This window comes from Rhopalosiphum padi, chromosome 2 (genome assembly GCF_020882245.1).
Source record: "Rhopalosiphum padi isolate XX-2018 chromosome 2, ASM2088224v1, whole genome shotgun sequence".
NCBI lineage: Eukaryota > Metazoa > Arthropoda > Insecta > Hemiptera > Aphididae > Rhopalosiphum > Rhopalosiphum padi.
The window spans coordinates 74726292-74744027 of NC_083598.1; the positions used below are offsets into that span (position 1 = coordinate 74726292).

The 17736-nt window shown below is 28.1% G+C and overlaps 2 protein-coding genes across 2 annotated transcripts; one reads left to right on the forward strand and one right to left on the reverse strand.

The window, feature by feature from the left end:
• Positions 1 to 28: 28 nt before the first annotated feature.
• Positions 29 to 5737, reverse strand: LOC132920475 (protein ecdysoneless). Its single transcript, XM_060982885.1, has 12 exons — positions 5297 to 5737; positions 5000 to 5117; positions 4860 to 4947; positions 4623 to 4783; positions 4402 to 4560; positions 4176 to 4338; positions 3634 to 3759; positions 2408 to 2781; positions 2033 to 2244; positions 1868 to 1954; positions 681 to 799; positions 29 to 609 (listed from the first exon to the last, which is right to left on the reverse strand). Exons 1-12 carry the CDS (start codon positions 5541 to 5543, stop codon positions 400 to 402), a joined length of 2064 nt encoding a protein of 687 aa, XP_060838868.1. The 5' UTR covers positions 5544 to 5737; the 3' UTR covers positions 29 to 399.
• A 3704-nt stretch (positions 5738 to 9441) lies between these two features.
• On the forward strand, positions 9442 to 9836 carry LOC132919072 (testis-specific serine/threonine-protein kinase 2-like). The gene is given in 2 exon segments (XM_060980421.1): positions 9442 to 9535; positions 9538 to 9836. Coding segments are annotated over 2 exon segments (393 nt in total).
• The last annotated feature ends 7900 nt before the right edge of the window (positions 9837 to 17736 follow it).

Here is a 17736-nt window from a genome sequence, read left to right on the forward strand (position 1 = left end):
GAATATTTGCATCATATGTAAACAAAAATAATTCAAAGAGTGATTTATTTAAATGTAAAACAAATTGGAGACATCATATAGAAATAGTTCAAGATTTTATTTATACATAATTATGATGAAACAAATCACGACTAGAATAAATAAATATTGTCATAGATTTTTTTTAAAGACATTCATTACCTATATGACATCAAAAAATTGATTTTTTTTTGTAATTCAAAATTTAATTATAAAGAAACATTAGCCTAAATTAAAAGATATATTAAAATACAAGGAATTATTTAATTCGTAAAAACTAAATAGTAAATTATATATATATATATATATATATATGTGTGTGTAAAAAAAAATTGTATATTAAAAGATAAGAATGTGATTTGTAGATTAAAATTAAAAAACTTATTTGGAAGTATCTTGGCCTAAATTCAGACCAGCTGGCCCTAAAAGGTTGCCAGCAGGTCCTGGTAAACCAAGCTGTTCTTGATACGATTTGAGAATGTGTTGAAAAGCGTTAACATCTATGTCAACAGGTTCAAAATCTTCCACGTCTGAGAAATTATCTTCTTCGCTGTCTTGACATTGGGCTGTAGGGTCTATTCTAACAGTTTTCTGTAAAAAAAATTAATTAAAATGACAATTTAAAAGAAAATATATTGGTGGGCACAATATCAATTACATACTTTTAGTTTGTTGGTATCATTTTTAGATTTTTTTACAAAACTACTCCCTAAAGATGTAGATGCAAGTTCTTTATCCATTTGAGCCATATAACTAGATAGGCTAGGACCAGCCTGACTTCCTAAAAAAATATGATGAAAAAAACAGTTATATCACAGTGTATCACAAACATACAAGCAAATTTGTATTCAGCAAAATAAACTTTGTACTGTTAATTTTAATACAATAGTGAATAGATTTATTATCATTAAGATCAATAGATCATAGATTTATTATCGTGAATTTTTATGACATAAATTGACATTAGTCAGTGTGCTAATACAAAAACAGTTGTATCAATTATTGTATATTTATTTTAAATGAATTACTTCTTAGTCTTATAAGTTATAATACTTAAAATAGTGTAAGATTAATATCTTTATAAAACTTGAGATATATTTTTCAATTATTTTCAATTTGGCATTATCCATTACTAGAGCGCGGAGTTGTTTGCATTTGCATATTTATTCTGGTTGAATGTACGATATGTTAAGTGAGCACAACATTTATTTTGTGTCTTGTGATATAACAATTTAAAAAATGAAACTTTTTATCGCATATTTTTGCATTTTTCTATTTTAAGAGCTATTTTACAATTTTAATTGCATATTTTGATGGTTTGTTTGGTTTTTTTTATAGATATTTTTGAAATATATACTATTGCCTGTTGTTATATAAGAAAAAAAATATTATATTTGTATAGTTTCAATTAAAATCAAAATAAATTAATAGATATACTTGTAGGTATAAACAGTTTTCCCAAATATAACCTTAGATCAATAATCGGAGAAATAAAATAAGTATACCAAGATAAATTGTAAATAATTAAAAAAATTTTTTAAATACATTGTATTAATTAAATGTTCAAAAAATTAATTTTATTGTTACTAATTTTTTTATGCACATTTAAGATTTTTTAGCACATATTTGGTTGGTTTTTAATGCATTTAAATCCGCGCTGTATTCGTTAAATTTTTATATAAGAGAGACTTATAATAAATAAGTCTTATTTGTAATTAAAAATTAATATAATAATAAAATTAAAATCTTTGATTATTAAGTAATACAGTTCAATAATTCAATAGAGGTATAACAAATGTCTATGAAAAATATATATATAGGACCAATAATATTAATAACTATTTAATACCTGACATTGTGTCATCACAATCACTGCCATATGAATCCATGTCAGAACTGTTTGACTCATCCCAATTGTCTTCAGGAATTTTAAAATCTATAAACATTAACATTTTAAAAACAATATTATAAATAATAAATTACAATTTATTTAATTTAAATTATTAAATTATACCTAAAATACTTCTGAGTGCAGCTTCATATTTTTCAGGTTCAAAATTTACACCACTTTTTTCATTTATTTTCTTTTTCTTTTTATTGTATCTAACATTTACCGCATCTTTATCATCATTTGTCGGACGCATTACATCTGGTCCACAAACTAATAAGTTAGAAAGTTTATTATCATCAGGTTTATCTTCACCATCTGAATCATCTGAATCATCGCTGTTAAATTGATTTAATTATTAGATAAATACTTTAAGTCTCCAAATTAAAATATCATATAAGAGTTTAAATATGTATTATTAGTTGTTAAAAATTAAGTAGTAAGGTAATGCTAATGTGCAATAATGAATATTCTACTTCATCATAATCAATTTACACTTGCCTGAGATGATTTTTAGAAAAATCTGCTCCATTAATATCAGATGCTTGGTTCAAAAAGCTTCTAATCTTATCAGTAAAAGAAGAAGCAAAATTTGATGCTGAAGATTGTTCAGAATTTTTTAATCCAAACTTTTGTTCAAGAATACGATCTAAATCGGATGGTGATACATCTAACCACTTTTCATCATCAGCTGGTTTTAGATCTGAAGTACTATTTTTCAGCTGTGTTAATTCTTGTTCAGTAACACCATCTAAGATATTTTTAATTCTTTGACTAATTGATGGAGATGATAAATATTCATCTACATTTGATAGGTAATATTGCTTAGCTTGATCTTCTAATAGTTTGTATCCATTTGAACCTTCATATAAATTCTGTAACGAACATAAAAATGAATATAATTTTACAACTTTTTGATTTTAGAATGTACCTGACAAACAGTAATATTTATGTTTTATTTATTCATAAAATAAAACTGTATTATGGGTAATTTTATGTTATTTACTTATTTTCAAACATTTTAAACACTAAAACTAAAGTGAAATATGCGAATTACTAATTTATGTTATTTATTTTTCACAATAAAAGGTATTATTAGTAAATTAAAACAATTATTATTTATTATCATATAATTATTATATTATTTATACTGTATTTTAGATTCTGAGCAGAACAGTGTATTATTATTATTATTTTTTAATTAATTTAATATATCAATACATCAATTAAATAATAACATTTTTATTTATAATAACTTTTTAATAAAGCTCCAATAAAAATTACTTCTTTTAAAATAAATTAGTGTTATAGAGAATATTTTATTTGTGTTTAATAATTTTACAAAGACATATATTTTAAGTTCCAACTTTATAGTAGCAATTAAGCCTAATATAGTAATGCTAAGAAGTTTACAATTAAAGTGTTATTTAAAGAATTGTATAACCTTATAAAGCTTTAAACCAAATAAAATAATTAGTTGACAGTCAATAACTAAAATTGTTAATTTAATTGTTATCAAACAAGTTTCACAAATTAATTTATACAAACAAATATTTGTTACCTAATCTCTTTTAAGATTAAGTTATAATAAAAGATTTATACACATTAGGAAATACCTTAGAATCAATGGTCAAATAATTTTATTTTAAAGAAACAATTTAAAAAAATTGAAAATTAAAAACATAAATATTGATATCTTATTTGTATAAATTAAAATTAATTATTACTTTAAAATATCCTTTGTCTGCCAAAGAAGATTTGTAATGATGCCAACGTTTGTCATAGGTCAAATCCACAGGCGTGTCATTGACAGTTGATTTTGCTTGACTGACTAATATTTCAAATCCACAAGCCTTAATAAAAAATAATCATACAATTATACATAAATATAACACAATTTATCAAGTATAAATAATTATATAATATACAAAATATAAAAAAAAATGATTAAAGATAATATATAAATAAAAATATATATATAATATATTGATATTATACGTATAGAAATAGGAATTTTAGTTCTTCCACTCTACTGTATTATAAAGTTATAAACAAATTAAATACATACAATTTTATTTTTCTATTGGCATTGTTTATTAATACCAAGAACAACAAGTTTTGTGTTATTATTTATAGTTAAAATTTAGTTTTAAATATTATTTAGTAAGATTTTCTTAATGAATATAATATAAAATACCTAATATAACCATGTTTAAATTTTCCAATTAAATTGTTTTATTTAAGTAAAAATAAAATGTATCATGCTTACGATTCTTATTCCTGTAATTTGTGCTTTGTGGCGCGAATCTGATGGTTCAACTAAATCCCAACCCGTCCTCTTTTCAGGAACGTATTTTTGTTGAATAAGCATAGCATACAAACATTTGGTCATGGTCACAGCACACATTACTCTATCTTTAGGAGAAAAATTTCTAAGAACAAAACAAATATAATGATTACCAATGTCTATAATATTTAATTACAAAATTAATTACTTCATTGTTTGGCATGCTTTAATGTCCAACATATCTCTATGACAAAATGCTAAAACAGCTGGTGCTATTAGACTAGGTTGATGTTTTAATAAGTATGCTACACCTACAGGTAAATAAGCATGACAGCAATGGAGATTTTCTTTAATTTTTCCTGGGTAACTGAAAGATAAAAAAAAGGTCAATTATTTGAAGTGTACTTAATTTAATTTGTATACTTTTACCCGTGCAAGCGCGATGATATTGCAGAGTTGACTTCTTGTGTAGCTATAGTGGCAGTAGGATACTTGGTGATCTGTTCCAATGCTTGTGAAACAGTAATTGATTTTCTACTATTTGAACTAACTAACGGGATAATATGAACATCGCCGTCACTTATGTAGACCTTTTAAAATATTTAATAAATTAGTATGAATAACATTATGTACGTTTTATCATAAACAATAATTGAATGAAATTACCCTCTGGTCGCAGTTGTCAGGATTCGCCCAATTTGGTAAACACTCTGCAGCCTCTATCAATAGAAATTCTCCGTCTGAATCTACGACACTAAACATCGGAATGTAAAATATTGAAACAACAACAAATTAAATGTACATACCGAGCAACCAGTTCAGGATACTCCTTTGTGATCTCTTTCAGCAAGTATACAATGAACCATTCGTCCTCAATGTTATCACCATAGTGGGTTACACCATACAAATGTGGTGGTAAAACTTCTGGAAAACAGTAAAAGCCAACACACCTGAGATCCATTGTACAATCACAGAATAGCTAGATTATATTTTATCTATTTTATGGGTTGTCTGATGTTTGGTTGAGGAGTTAAAAATGGGTAGATATTAATGGAAAAATAATTGGGCAAATTAAGTTGTGATCACAATTTATTAGGAATTACCATCTGAAGTATCGGAGAATGACTGTCGTAGTTCAGCTGATGGACAAAACCGTGGTATCAAATTGAACCTGTCCTTATGCCATATATACTCTTCGGACAGCCGGTCAACCAACTCCAATGCCTTAGTGTTCAAATGGTTTATGTGTTTCACCAGTTCTTCGGCATCATCCTCACTATCGTCCGATCGTACGAATAGAAAATACTCGACATAATCTTCATACCTCACTGTTGTTACTGCGCTGTCCATTTGGAATCAATGAGTGTTGTGACTGGGAAAATTAGTATTTTTTTTTAAAGAATTGTTATATAATATGTATTTTTTAATTTAAATGTTCAAACTGAAACAGTGAGACACGAAGTTGCTGTGACCGATGAAGACTGAACTGTCTGAGTTACAGAGCACACCAAATACCTAGGTATTTGAGCACACACACACGCGCCAATGATAATATTGATAATAATTGATAATAAGGGAAAATGTAGTATTGATAACATGGAGATTAGAGATAAGGAGACCAAAACTCCTATGAGCCGCCCGCTTATAAAGGGGCTCGACAAAAGTCGCACGGTTATTCTGTAACCAGGAGCAACGCGGTTGATTAGAGGAGTACGTTTTACAATTAAACCATGTAGTACATAGACTTTATACTATAACTGTAAAAGCCATAAGGTCTATGATGTAGTATAATATATTAATATATACTTAACACTCGTTATATTGCCATATTTTGTACACCGAGTTTGGTCTCCTTATATCTTTAATCTTCATGATTGATAATAATATGTATCTTGTCTGTGTAGTGTCAAATGTGTGTTATGGACCATAACACTAGCTCTTCAAGCCTCTAGGCAGTCTAGGCCCATGACCCGTGTGGTGTGTACGTTTATTTCTTTAGGAACAGGAAAATAAACATGATTATTTAAGTTTAAGTAGTTTAACTATAATATTTCTGGTTAACTGGCAGCGGTAGATTTACGCATAAGTAACCTAGGTGGCTAGGTGTACTAGGCACGTCGTACTTAGGACGCAAATGTAAAGTATATTTTTACTTTTTAGTATTTTATATATTAAATACATGTATATAAATGAAACTAAAATAAAGAATGATTTTGAAACAGAAGCATTAGCAAAGGTAGACGTAGACACGTAGTTACAAAATATTATAATAATAATATAATAATATTTATTTAGCATTAGAAAACATAATATATTAATATGGTACCTATAAAGAAATAATATATAATATTATCATAATCATAAATAGTTAAGTTGCACTAAATTGTCTAAATTACTCGACCAATAAGCATAGAAATACATGTAATGGTTAATCTGAGTTCATAATAAATAAATTCTTAAGAAAAAAAAATTTAAAGGAAACTGCAATATTGTTAACGCCGGTACCTATCCTACGATGGTTGGCGGTTATCGGCAACGACTTGACAGGAGCGGATGGGTTACCCAAATATATAATATACAATAGCGTAGCCAGGGGGGGTTTTGGGTGTTGACCCCCCCCCCCTTTCGGCCATATTTTTTATCAAAAATATAATGTTTATAATATAGGAATACAATCATTTATTCGTGGTGAAATGTATTATTCTGTTATGCCGTATTCACGTTATCGACTGCACTGGTGATAATAATCATTATCATTCAATTAATTTATTATTTTAACACGGTTGTAATGGTTGTATATTTATTTTATTTTATTACTAAACCCTCCCCTCCTAAAAAATCCTGGCAGACAGCTGTCGCCGGACAATGGAGGGGGGAGCTTGTTGACCACTTATCTCCGCCATCACACTGCGGTGTCCGGTGCAAGTTTATATTGCTATATTGCCGCAAAATTGTTCCGCGCTCGAACAAATATTGAATATGAAATAATAACAAATCAAAAAAAAAAAAATGAAAATATTGTTAATATAATAATTATATCAATATATAATCAAAAATTTTAATGGTCTATAAATAGATTAAAAAAGTTCTAAATATTTTGAAAATTAATGCGTTATGCATAAAAATTCCCGTTTTTCCGTTACTTTTTTAGGGTTTTTTCAGTATTGAAAAATATTGGCATTTATTTACTTTCGACCCCTCAAAGTACCAACTAGATTCAATTTCCTTTTCAAAGAGGGGCTGAAGTCAAAAATCAAAGCACTATTACTACTCCAAAACGTGATGACAGACAAAAAAAAAATTTTTAAATTTAAAAAACAACACACACATCATTGTAAAATCAATACATTCATCACTCCGTTCAGAATCTAATATTAAAAAAAAAGTTGATAATTGCATATCATATTATGAATTAACAACAATACATGTATGGAATATATCCAAGACTATGATAGCTAAAGAAAATAGAATAGTTATTATAATTTTGTATTTTCTTAGATCTGTATTTTATCTTCTGTTAAAACACCACCTAAATAATAGTTAAAAACTATGTAGTTAACATTAAACGAAGGTTAAGAAAACTAGACTAAATCCACTGGTATTGTTCAATTTGACATGGACAATGTCATAAAAATATTTTTTAATTCTATATATATATTTATATTTCCGTTAAGAGTTATACGGTATCGGGTTTTTATTAAATAAGTATAAAACAATTATTATAAAATCAAACTATAGAAATTCAAAATACCTAGTAGATACGTTATTTTTAATATTTTTACATAGTTTATTTTGATAAAAGCCTCTTTATTATAAGTGTAATTTTTTAATTAAAATCACGTTTGACCTGATACGTATAATAGCGTTACGTTTCCTTAAATTTTGATGCTTAAAAATACTGACAACCAGAATGTACTTTATGTATTCTTTTGCAGTTTGTAGATGTTAGGTAGAACATTAGCATGCCACGTTTAAAAAAATCAAACCCATTCATTGTATGTAACATATTTTACAAATATCTAACCATAGCAACTATATTAAGTGTTTATTTCGTATTCAATTATTACAACTCACATGAACAAACACGACGCACGTTTTAAAGAGAAAATTTGAAATACTTACACATTTTAACCAGACTTAATGGACCAGGCAATGATAGTAACATCAGATACGTCTTTCTTAGGAAGACATAACCTCACAGTATGGAAAAAAGTTGGTGAAGGTTCGTTTGCTAAAGTTTACTTGACCAAATTTAGAAAACCTGAAGACTAAAATGCAATAACGATCAAAACAAAGGTAATCAACAAGAACCGCGTTTCCGCTAAGTTCATGGAGAAGTTCTTGCCTCGTGAACTTGATGTGTTGGTCAAATTGAAGCATCCGTACATTTTGCAGGCAAGTATAAAATAGGTGTATTACACGAACCGTAATAATAATAATTATTATAATATTAGAGCTTAAATTTGTTTGCCTAATAGAATTTTTAAGTACCTACAGTACATTATCACATGTGATGAATTTATATACAATGGTTTTTAGGTTTTAAAAATATTCCTAGTGATATTATAGGTACCTATATCACTTCATTAATCACAATTTTCGTTACCTACTCATTTTTTATGCATTCAAAATTTGTTTTTATTTATTTAATGTAAATTCGTATCCATAGTACTTACAGTTAAAATATCCATATTTTTTTGTTGAGATTAATTTGAATACATATTATGTAGCTCGTATGGTAAAATGTGAACTTTATTTAGCGTGCTCGGAAAACCAACCCACGCTAGTGTTTGCCAAACATATAGATAGTTATTATTAAATTCCACCAAATAACTTTGTCATTCTCAAATAAAACATATTATTGGAATAAAATAATTTACAAACATGAAATCCTCTAGTTAGAAACAGACCTACGCAATAATGAAAAGCGAATAACACTTCAAAGTTAACATTTTTAACGTTAAGTTAAGCACGTAGTATACGAAATCGTATAGCTTACACTACTTACAGTAAATGTTTTGTCAAAAACACATTTTTAGTATTATCGATTTAAAAGGCACTATTTCATAGAATAAAAAAAAAAATAACTATGTTTATAATAATTAGACCACTTATATATGGACGGTGGACTGTTATTTCAGTACATAAAAATATTTATTTTCGGTATTTCTAACATGCATTGAAAGTGTGTCCTTTTCCGCAGGTTTACAGCGTCCTGCAGCAGAACGGATACAAGGTCTTCATAAACATGGGGTACGCTGCGAACGGTGACCTTTTTACTTACCTCCGGAATAAGACCATGGAGGAGTCACAAATCCGTTCGTGGCTTGTGCAGATCTTGTATGCGTAGTCCACAGGGACCTGAAGTGCGAAAACATTCTACTGACGCGCAATTACAACGTGCGCATCGCCGACTTCGGGTTCGCCAGGTTCGTTGACCGGGGACGTAATCCTGACGCGGGCACGCCGTGCGGCACGATCACCTACTCATCTCCCGAGCTATTGTCAGGACAACGTCCTTATAACCCGGTGCTCGTGGATATGTGGGCAATAGGTGTCGTGCTGTTCGTAATGGCCAACAGCGCAGATCCGTTCCGAGACAAGACTAAAATAGAAATGCATAAGAAACAGATGATTAATTAACAGTATTTATAATCAATGATACCTGTACATACCAATATCTTCGGGTAATAAACTAATAATAGTCATGATGATTTACAGTCAATCACAGATAATTATATTATAATATAATATTGATATAATATTGATATTGATATTTATATATTATTGAAGGCTTATATGCTAATATACAATTTAATAGGTACTTATCTTCGATATTACAGTATATAAAATTAATATCTAAAATAAAAACACCGAATTTTTCTCTTTTTATTATTAATTTTATGACGCCCCCTAAATTCATAATACTTTTGACGCCCTAGGGTACTTTCCCCATTTTCCCCACCCCCCTTGGGACGGCTATGCAGTGTGACGTCCTCTTAGCAACAGTGATCGAGTTTAATTGAAATTTAGTATTATAATACTATCGTATCGTAACAAATTACGGTGACGGTTCATAATCATTTAAGATAACTTTATTGTATTTATACTATATAGTTGATGCCGCGCTCGGCCCTCACTCAAAGGTATAAAATGAGACGAGGGTGCCTTCACGACTGTGAGTAGGCAACCGAACGTACTGCGCTACTCACACAAATAATATTTAAATAGAATAGAGATAATAATAATAATAATATTTATTTGAATATGATAAAAAGTATATTATATAACCTGGCAATGCCAATGTCGAAAAACAAATGCAAATAATATCAATGGTATAATATAATCATATGTCGACTAAATGCAAATAATAAAATTCAATATGCGAAAATACAATGTCTATGTCGGCCAAATACTTCTTTCTATAAATCAATAATAAATAATATTAGAGCCTGTGTCGGCTAAACGCAATAAAAAACAATAGTAAAATCAATGAAAAACGCCCATGTTGGCCAAGTGCAACTAAAACAATAATATAATAGTTGATGTATAAGTAAATATCAAAGTATAAATAATAGCCCGTCGGCCTTACACAAACGAATAAATCACAAGGTCGACCAAATACTTACAAGTGACTGAGTTAGGTGGCGGATTTTATCCCAACGCGGCCGCACCGGGGACGTAATATAATAGAATAGTTGTACAATAAAAAATAACAGCCCGCGTGCTACGACCACCTAGCCTCAGTCAGTACGATGAACTCAAAATGCACTATGCCTGCAATGACGATGATCAGTGGCGTTATTTTGGGGCGGGGGGGCAAGAGGGGGCACTTAATTATAATATCTTAATAATAAGAATTAATAAGTCTTACTAAGTTTCCACAACTATGCAATTTAATAAATAAATATATGGATCAACTAATAGTTGAATGAACATCAAAAATAAATACTCAGCACTTAAAAAAACAAATAACAATAAAATATGTGAATACTAATAGTAACTAGAAAGCATGTATATATAATGAATATCAGAGTTATTACCAATAGTCTACGTAAGATGCGTCAAGGTATAATTATAATCAGATACAGTGTCTTATTATTAATCAACGGACATCGGCCATAGACATTCTTATCTTTGAATCGTTCTATTAGTATATGGTTCGTTTACATGTGATTAACAATTGCCGAGCTATACATATAGATTTGCAATCGTATGGAGACTTTTGATACACTCTGTACAATATAAAATAATCATAAAATATTGTTATCTTTTTGCGCAACGATAAACGTCGTTTGATGATATTAATAATTATTTCCTATGTCTGTGTCAAAGTCATTATTTTTCTTTTAACATTTAGGAGCTGAATGATAGTTAGTTGGCTTAAACTAGGATCATTCGTACATTTAGTATGTTAATGCCATGAATATATTATAACATTTTAGACTTTTGTAGTATCCTTCAAAAAAATAGTAATTTTAATAAATTATTATGTCTTATAAAATACATTCAGAGGAAACTGAAATCATTTTGAATATTTTTTGAAATTTTGGAAAGTGCTGCAATTCCATCCTTCCAACACCTACACCGCTATACCACTGGCTTTTATTCATATCAAGAAATAATCAAATATTGTTATCAAATCTTATCATATTATTATCTTTAGTTTATCATATATTAAGATTATAATTGTATTTTTTCTGAAAAAAATATAGCTTCCGCCCCTTTTAGATTTTTAGATCCATGCCTGGTCAACAATTCGAATGAAAATAATTTAATAATTATATAATTCAACTGAAACCTATTAGGTAGGTTTAATGAAAATAAACAAAATCATAAGATTTTTTTTTGAATGATTATTTTTTACTTAAAGTTCATATTTGTATTGTCTATATATTTTTAATGAGGACAAGTTTAAGTACTACAACATTACACAATTTTCTGTGAAATCATAAACGGTCAATTTAGTTTTAGTGGTCGACGCTGTATATGACAATCGCTTCGTAAAGTAATGTAAAACCACCATTATTACGTCATACCAGTGAAAACGATAGAATAATAAATGTGTTAACAAATATAGAACGTAAACAATATAATAAACAATGTCGAATGTACACATTTATTACTCTCTAATATATTACACTATGTTTTTTTAATGATATATGCAATATGCATCAACCTACGAAAAAATGTGAATAATTCGTTTTCACAGATTCTACAACCATTTAGGTATAAGTTATAATCACTAAGGGACACGGCAATGTTTTACAATAAGTCTAAAATCTTATAATAACTTTTACGCTTTTATAAATGATGTATTAGATTAGTTTCGTTACTATTTACGGTGAAATTTGTTATTCTATGTAGGACTTTATTGAAATGGACGATATTATTTAGTTATAATTTAAATTAGAAATAATTATGCATGTGACTATAATCGACAATTAATTTTAATTTATAGTTATTTTGAAAATTTTATATTTTATAATATAATTATCAATATATTTAATGATTAAATATTTTTTTATCAGATGTTATATTTTAAATTATACATTATTATGTCGATTTAAAATATGTAACTATGGTAATATATTATTATTGTTATTATTATTCTCAAATCCTTTTAAATACCTTTCAAACTTTTCAAAATTGACTATTGTCCTTCATCATTGTACATTAAGTTTAAACGACTCAATAACTACATGTTTAAATTTTATTTGGAACATTAAAAAAAAAGGGGTAGTTCTCGATTCAAAAAGAAGTTTGTATTGCCACCGGACATTCAAACATTCATCCTGAATTTCCATTAATAGCATCTACTTAGTCCAAACCAGCTTTGTAGTTTATATGTTTAGCTAATGATAAAACGGTGGTAAACACAGTTCATGAATCAGCACATTCGTAAGTACGAATATATTATTATATGATATATTTATTCACCCTGCTACTTCTCTTTGCTTACAGTTTTGTAGAGAATAATTTTATTTTTGATTTGAAATACCTATTTTAATATATTGGTAAAAATGTAATTAGAATATTTTTTTTAAATTAAACACAGTCTTAGAGTATGTACATACGAATAGGTATGTTGTATTATTATATATACTCTAAAGATATATTTTTTTCTCACTTATTTATTATTCCTTTTGTAATAGTTGGATGTTAATGTTTATAGTTAATACATTTAAATTTTAATTATGAAAATAAGTATCGTGATGTTTAATATTTATAGTGCCTATAAATTTTCAACAAATTTAAAACTATTTACTGGGTTCGGAAACAAAGTAATTTAAAAATATAAAACAATTATCCAGGATACGTTTATTTGATTACTTTTACGAAAAGTATTTAAAATAGTATTCTTATTTTAGATGCTAAGTGAGCAATATAATATATTGATTTTATAATGGTGTGTACTTTTTTGTTTTTATGTCTGTACACACAAAAACGATAGATACTAGATAGTCGAAAAAATGGTTAGATTTTCAACTTTGCGAGTGATTTGAGACAGAAAATTGCATCTAATTTGTAATTTATAATATAAAGAGGTCAAAATTAAAAATTCCTAGTATATTTCAAATATATCAAAGAAAAAAAATGAAAAACAGAAATTTTTTACGCAAATCATATTAAATATGAATTTTATTCTAAAATCGATAATGTAACTCAAAAGCGATGAATAATGTAGATATCTACTTGAAATTTTCAAAAAATGTTAATATTATCGTTTTTTATTTATAATAAAATTTACAAAATATTTTAGCCTTTACGAGGTGTTTAAACTTGAAATTTGATTAATTTTCATTTTTTCCCCTGTAAATACCGATTAAAAATTATTTACAGAGTAGAATGCGAAGCGCCTTGAAATTTGTTAATTTTTTAATTGAAAAAAAATGGAAGAAAGTTCATGGTTACTATATTTAGTTATACATTTATAAATGTTTATTATTAGAATTTTGAAAAATTAATTTTTTACGAGCATTTGAAATTCAGATTTTTAAGACATCGGATATTTATTCAATATTAATTATTTATCCTTAAATGGTTTTTGATATTTTGTTTAAACCAGTCAGTAAATACCTGAAATGTTCACCAAATGTTTATATTCTCAATTTTAATGTATGATAAAATTTAAAAATTTGTTAACTCTTTTTGAGGTATTTATAATATTATATATGAAAAATTTTTAATTTTTTTTTTAGTTTGTTTTCTATAAATATTGATAAAAGTTTCCTTACAAATCATCTCGAAACTATGCAAAAATAATTACTTTTATACACATTTTAAGTTAAAATTTGGCTGAAATTACTTATTTAAACAATAAATAACGTTTTTATTGTTTTTAACTAATATGTTATAATTCAATAACATTATTTGTGGGAACTTAAAAATGTAAACGTACATTATGAATTCTACTAAATGCAATGAATGTATGAATTGTTCATAACATATTAATTAATTTTAAGATATAGGTGTCCTACCTATTTATAATATGAACTTATTCGCACTGTTTTACGGTCAAGTGATGGTATTGACTAAAAAGTTAATGACGCAATAATATAATAATATGTAGTATAAATATATATTATTATAATAATTAAAAAATAAATGCAACTTTTCGGCAATAGTCAAATCGACCGACCACAATACTAATATCAAAAATCCATAATATATCATGAAATATTGAAATGTACTTAGTGACGTGTTATCACGTGAAAAGACTGTTTCCGTTCAGAATCATATTTTGTATACCTACAATGGATATATTATTGAATTCAAATTTAACACAGCCGTTACTGCAACCCACTCAACACCCAATATACATCAGAGCGGTACCCATTTTCCACTTTTTTTTGTGTTCGAAAGCATTACATAATATCACTTGCTCACCTGTTTTCTGATCATGACCTTCCTGTTCTTGTCTCGGAACGGCTCTCTGTTGTTGGTCATTGTGCACAGCACGACACCGATTGCCCACACGTCCGCGAGGACCGGGTTGTATGGTCTTTGCCCTGATAAAAGCTCCGGGGACGTGTAGAGCACCGTGCCGCAGGGCGTGTCCGCGCCAGGATTTCGTCCGGTGTCCACGAACCTGGCGTACCCGAAGTCGGTTATACGCACGTTGTAATTGTGCGTCAGCAGGATGTTCTCGCACTTCAGGTCCCTATGGACCACGCCCATCCTGTGCATGTATATGAACGCATACACGATCCAAGGTCTTAAGCTGGAGGAGTATGAACAAGTCACCGTTCTCCGCGTACTCCATGTTTATGTAGACCTTGTGTGCGTTCTGCAGGATACTGTGCACCTGCAGAAAAGGAGACACACTTTCAACGCTTGTTGGAAATACCAAAAATATTTTAATGTACTGAAATAACAGTCCACCGTCCATGTATAGGTGATCTAGTTATTATAAACATAACTTTTTATTCCCGATCCAATTTGTTTGAAATACGATTTTGGAAAATTATTTCTGAGAGTTAAAATTACTATAATATGTAGTTCATAATTTATTTTTGTTTATCCAAAATAAAATAGGTACACATATTATGACCAATACGATTATTATTTACGTGTTTCTATGATAAATCTGAGATATCTATAGCTAATGTATTTAAATATTTTAAAAGTTGAATCACCTATTTATGTTCATTCAGTAACCAAATTATGTTTTAAGTTTAAAGTTTTGGCACGAGTATATGGTGGAACTTATTGTATAATGTCCCTAGAGTAATACAAATAAGTGTACAATATTTTCAATAAATTCGTGACATGGTAACAATAAAAAGGAAAAAATAAGCGAAAATCTATGCTTTCAAAATTCTGCCGGTTGTCTAAACAGGACTTTGATAAAAATGAATTTTTAAAATGTCGACAGAAAACTATTAAACGCAAATAGTTTCCAAACCTCATCTTTAACGTCGTTAATTCTTAGAAAAAATGCTTTTGTTCCTTGTAATTGATTTCTCTTTACTGAGTTCATGACTAAGAATTATCATTTAGGATCTGACTGTGGACAATATCAAAATAAATAATACGATGGATCAGCTGAGAAGCCTCTAAAGATTGTGCTTGAAAAGAGCTGATTTATAATTTACTAAGGCTTATGAGACATGATATACACCTCAGTATTGAATATCAGTATAATATTACTTTAGGAACACATTTCGTATGTTGACATAATACATGTATTTCTAATTCTCTTTTGGATTTTAAAAAAATGTGGCAATTATAGTGTATATTGTACTTTTATACTCTATAAATTTTAATATTATTGTCATAAGTATAATATATGTATTGTATATATTATATTAAACTTTCATTTTTTAAAGAAAAATAATTTCATTTTTAGTAAAATAAACTATTTTTTTCTTGCCTTACGGCACTGTAACCTAATTCAACGAAAACAAATATATTTTATGTAATCTTGGTGATGCTGATGCACAAAAGATATTCGTACGTGACAAAAAATTATATGGCTATTTTTTTTTATTCTATGAAATAGATAGTGCCTTTTAAATCGATAATACTAAAAATGTGTTTTTGACAAAACATTTACTGTAAGTAGTGTAAGCTATACGATAGTATTCGTATACTACGGGCTTAACTTAACGCTAAAAATACTAACTTTGAAGTGTTATTCGCTTTTCATTATTGCTTAGGTCTGTTTCTAACTAGAGGATTTCATGTTTGTAAATTACTTTATTCCAATAATATGTTTTATTTGAGAATGACAAAGGTATTTGGTGGAATTTAATAATAACTATCTATATGTTTGGCAAACACTAGCGTGGGTTGGTTTTCCGAGCACGCTAAATAAAGTTCACATTTTACCATACGAGCTACATATGTATTCAAATTAATCTCAACAAAAAAATATGGCTATTTTACTGTAAGTAATAAGTACCATTGGTGCGAATTTACATTACATAAATAAAAACAAATTTTGAATGCATAAAAATGAGTAGGTAACGAAAATTGTGATTAAGGAAGTGGTATAGATACCTATAATATCACTAGGTATATTTTTAAAACCTAAAAACCATTGTATATAATAATTCATCACATGTGATAATGTACTTTAGGTGCTTCAAAATTCTATTAGACAAACAATTTTAAGCTTTAATTATTATTATTAAGGTTCGTGTAATACACATATTTCATACTTGCCTTTACAATATATGGATGATTCAGTTTGACCAACACATCAAGTTCACGAGACAAGAACTTATTCACGAACGTATGGGAAACCTGGTTCTTGTTTATCACTTTTGATGCTATCGTGGTGGAACTTCCATCTTCATTTCCAAGTTTTACCAAGTAAACATTGGCAAATGATCCTTCACCAATTAGCTTTCGTAATGTCAGGTTATGTTTTCCTAGAAAAGATGTATCTGACGTTACAATCATTTTCTGGCCGTTCATGTCAAAATGGGTATTTCAAATTTTCTTTTTAAAACGCGTCTCGTGTTTGTTGGCGTGAGAAATATAAATATATATAGAATTAAAAAATATTCTTATGACATTGTCCATGCCAAATTGA

Excerpts from the sequence above, each read along its gene's own strand:
- LOC132920475 (XM_060982885.1), bottom strand. The coding sequence starts at position 5,543 with ATGGACAGCGCAGTAACAACAGTGAGGTATGAAGATTATGTCGAGTAT. Across the intron at positions 2,782-3,633 it reads CAGACAAAGGATATTTTAAA|AATTTATATGAAGGTTCAAA; the intron begins GTAATAATTAAT and ends TGTTCGTTACAG. Across the intron at positions 610-680 it reads ATGATACCAACAAACTAAAA|AAAACTGTTAGAATAGACCC; the intron begins GTATGTAATTGA and ends TTTTTTTTACAG.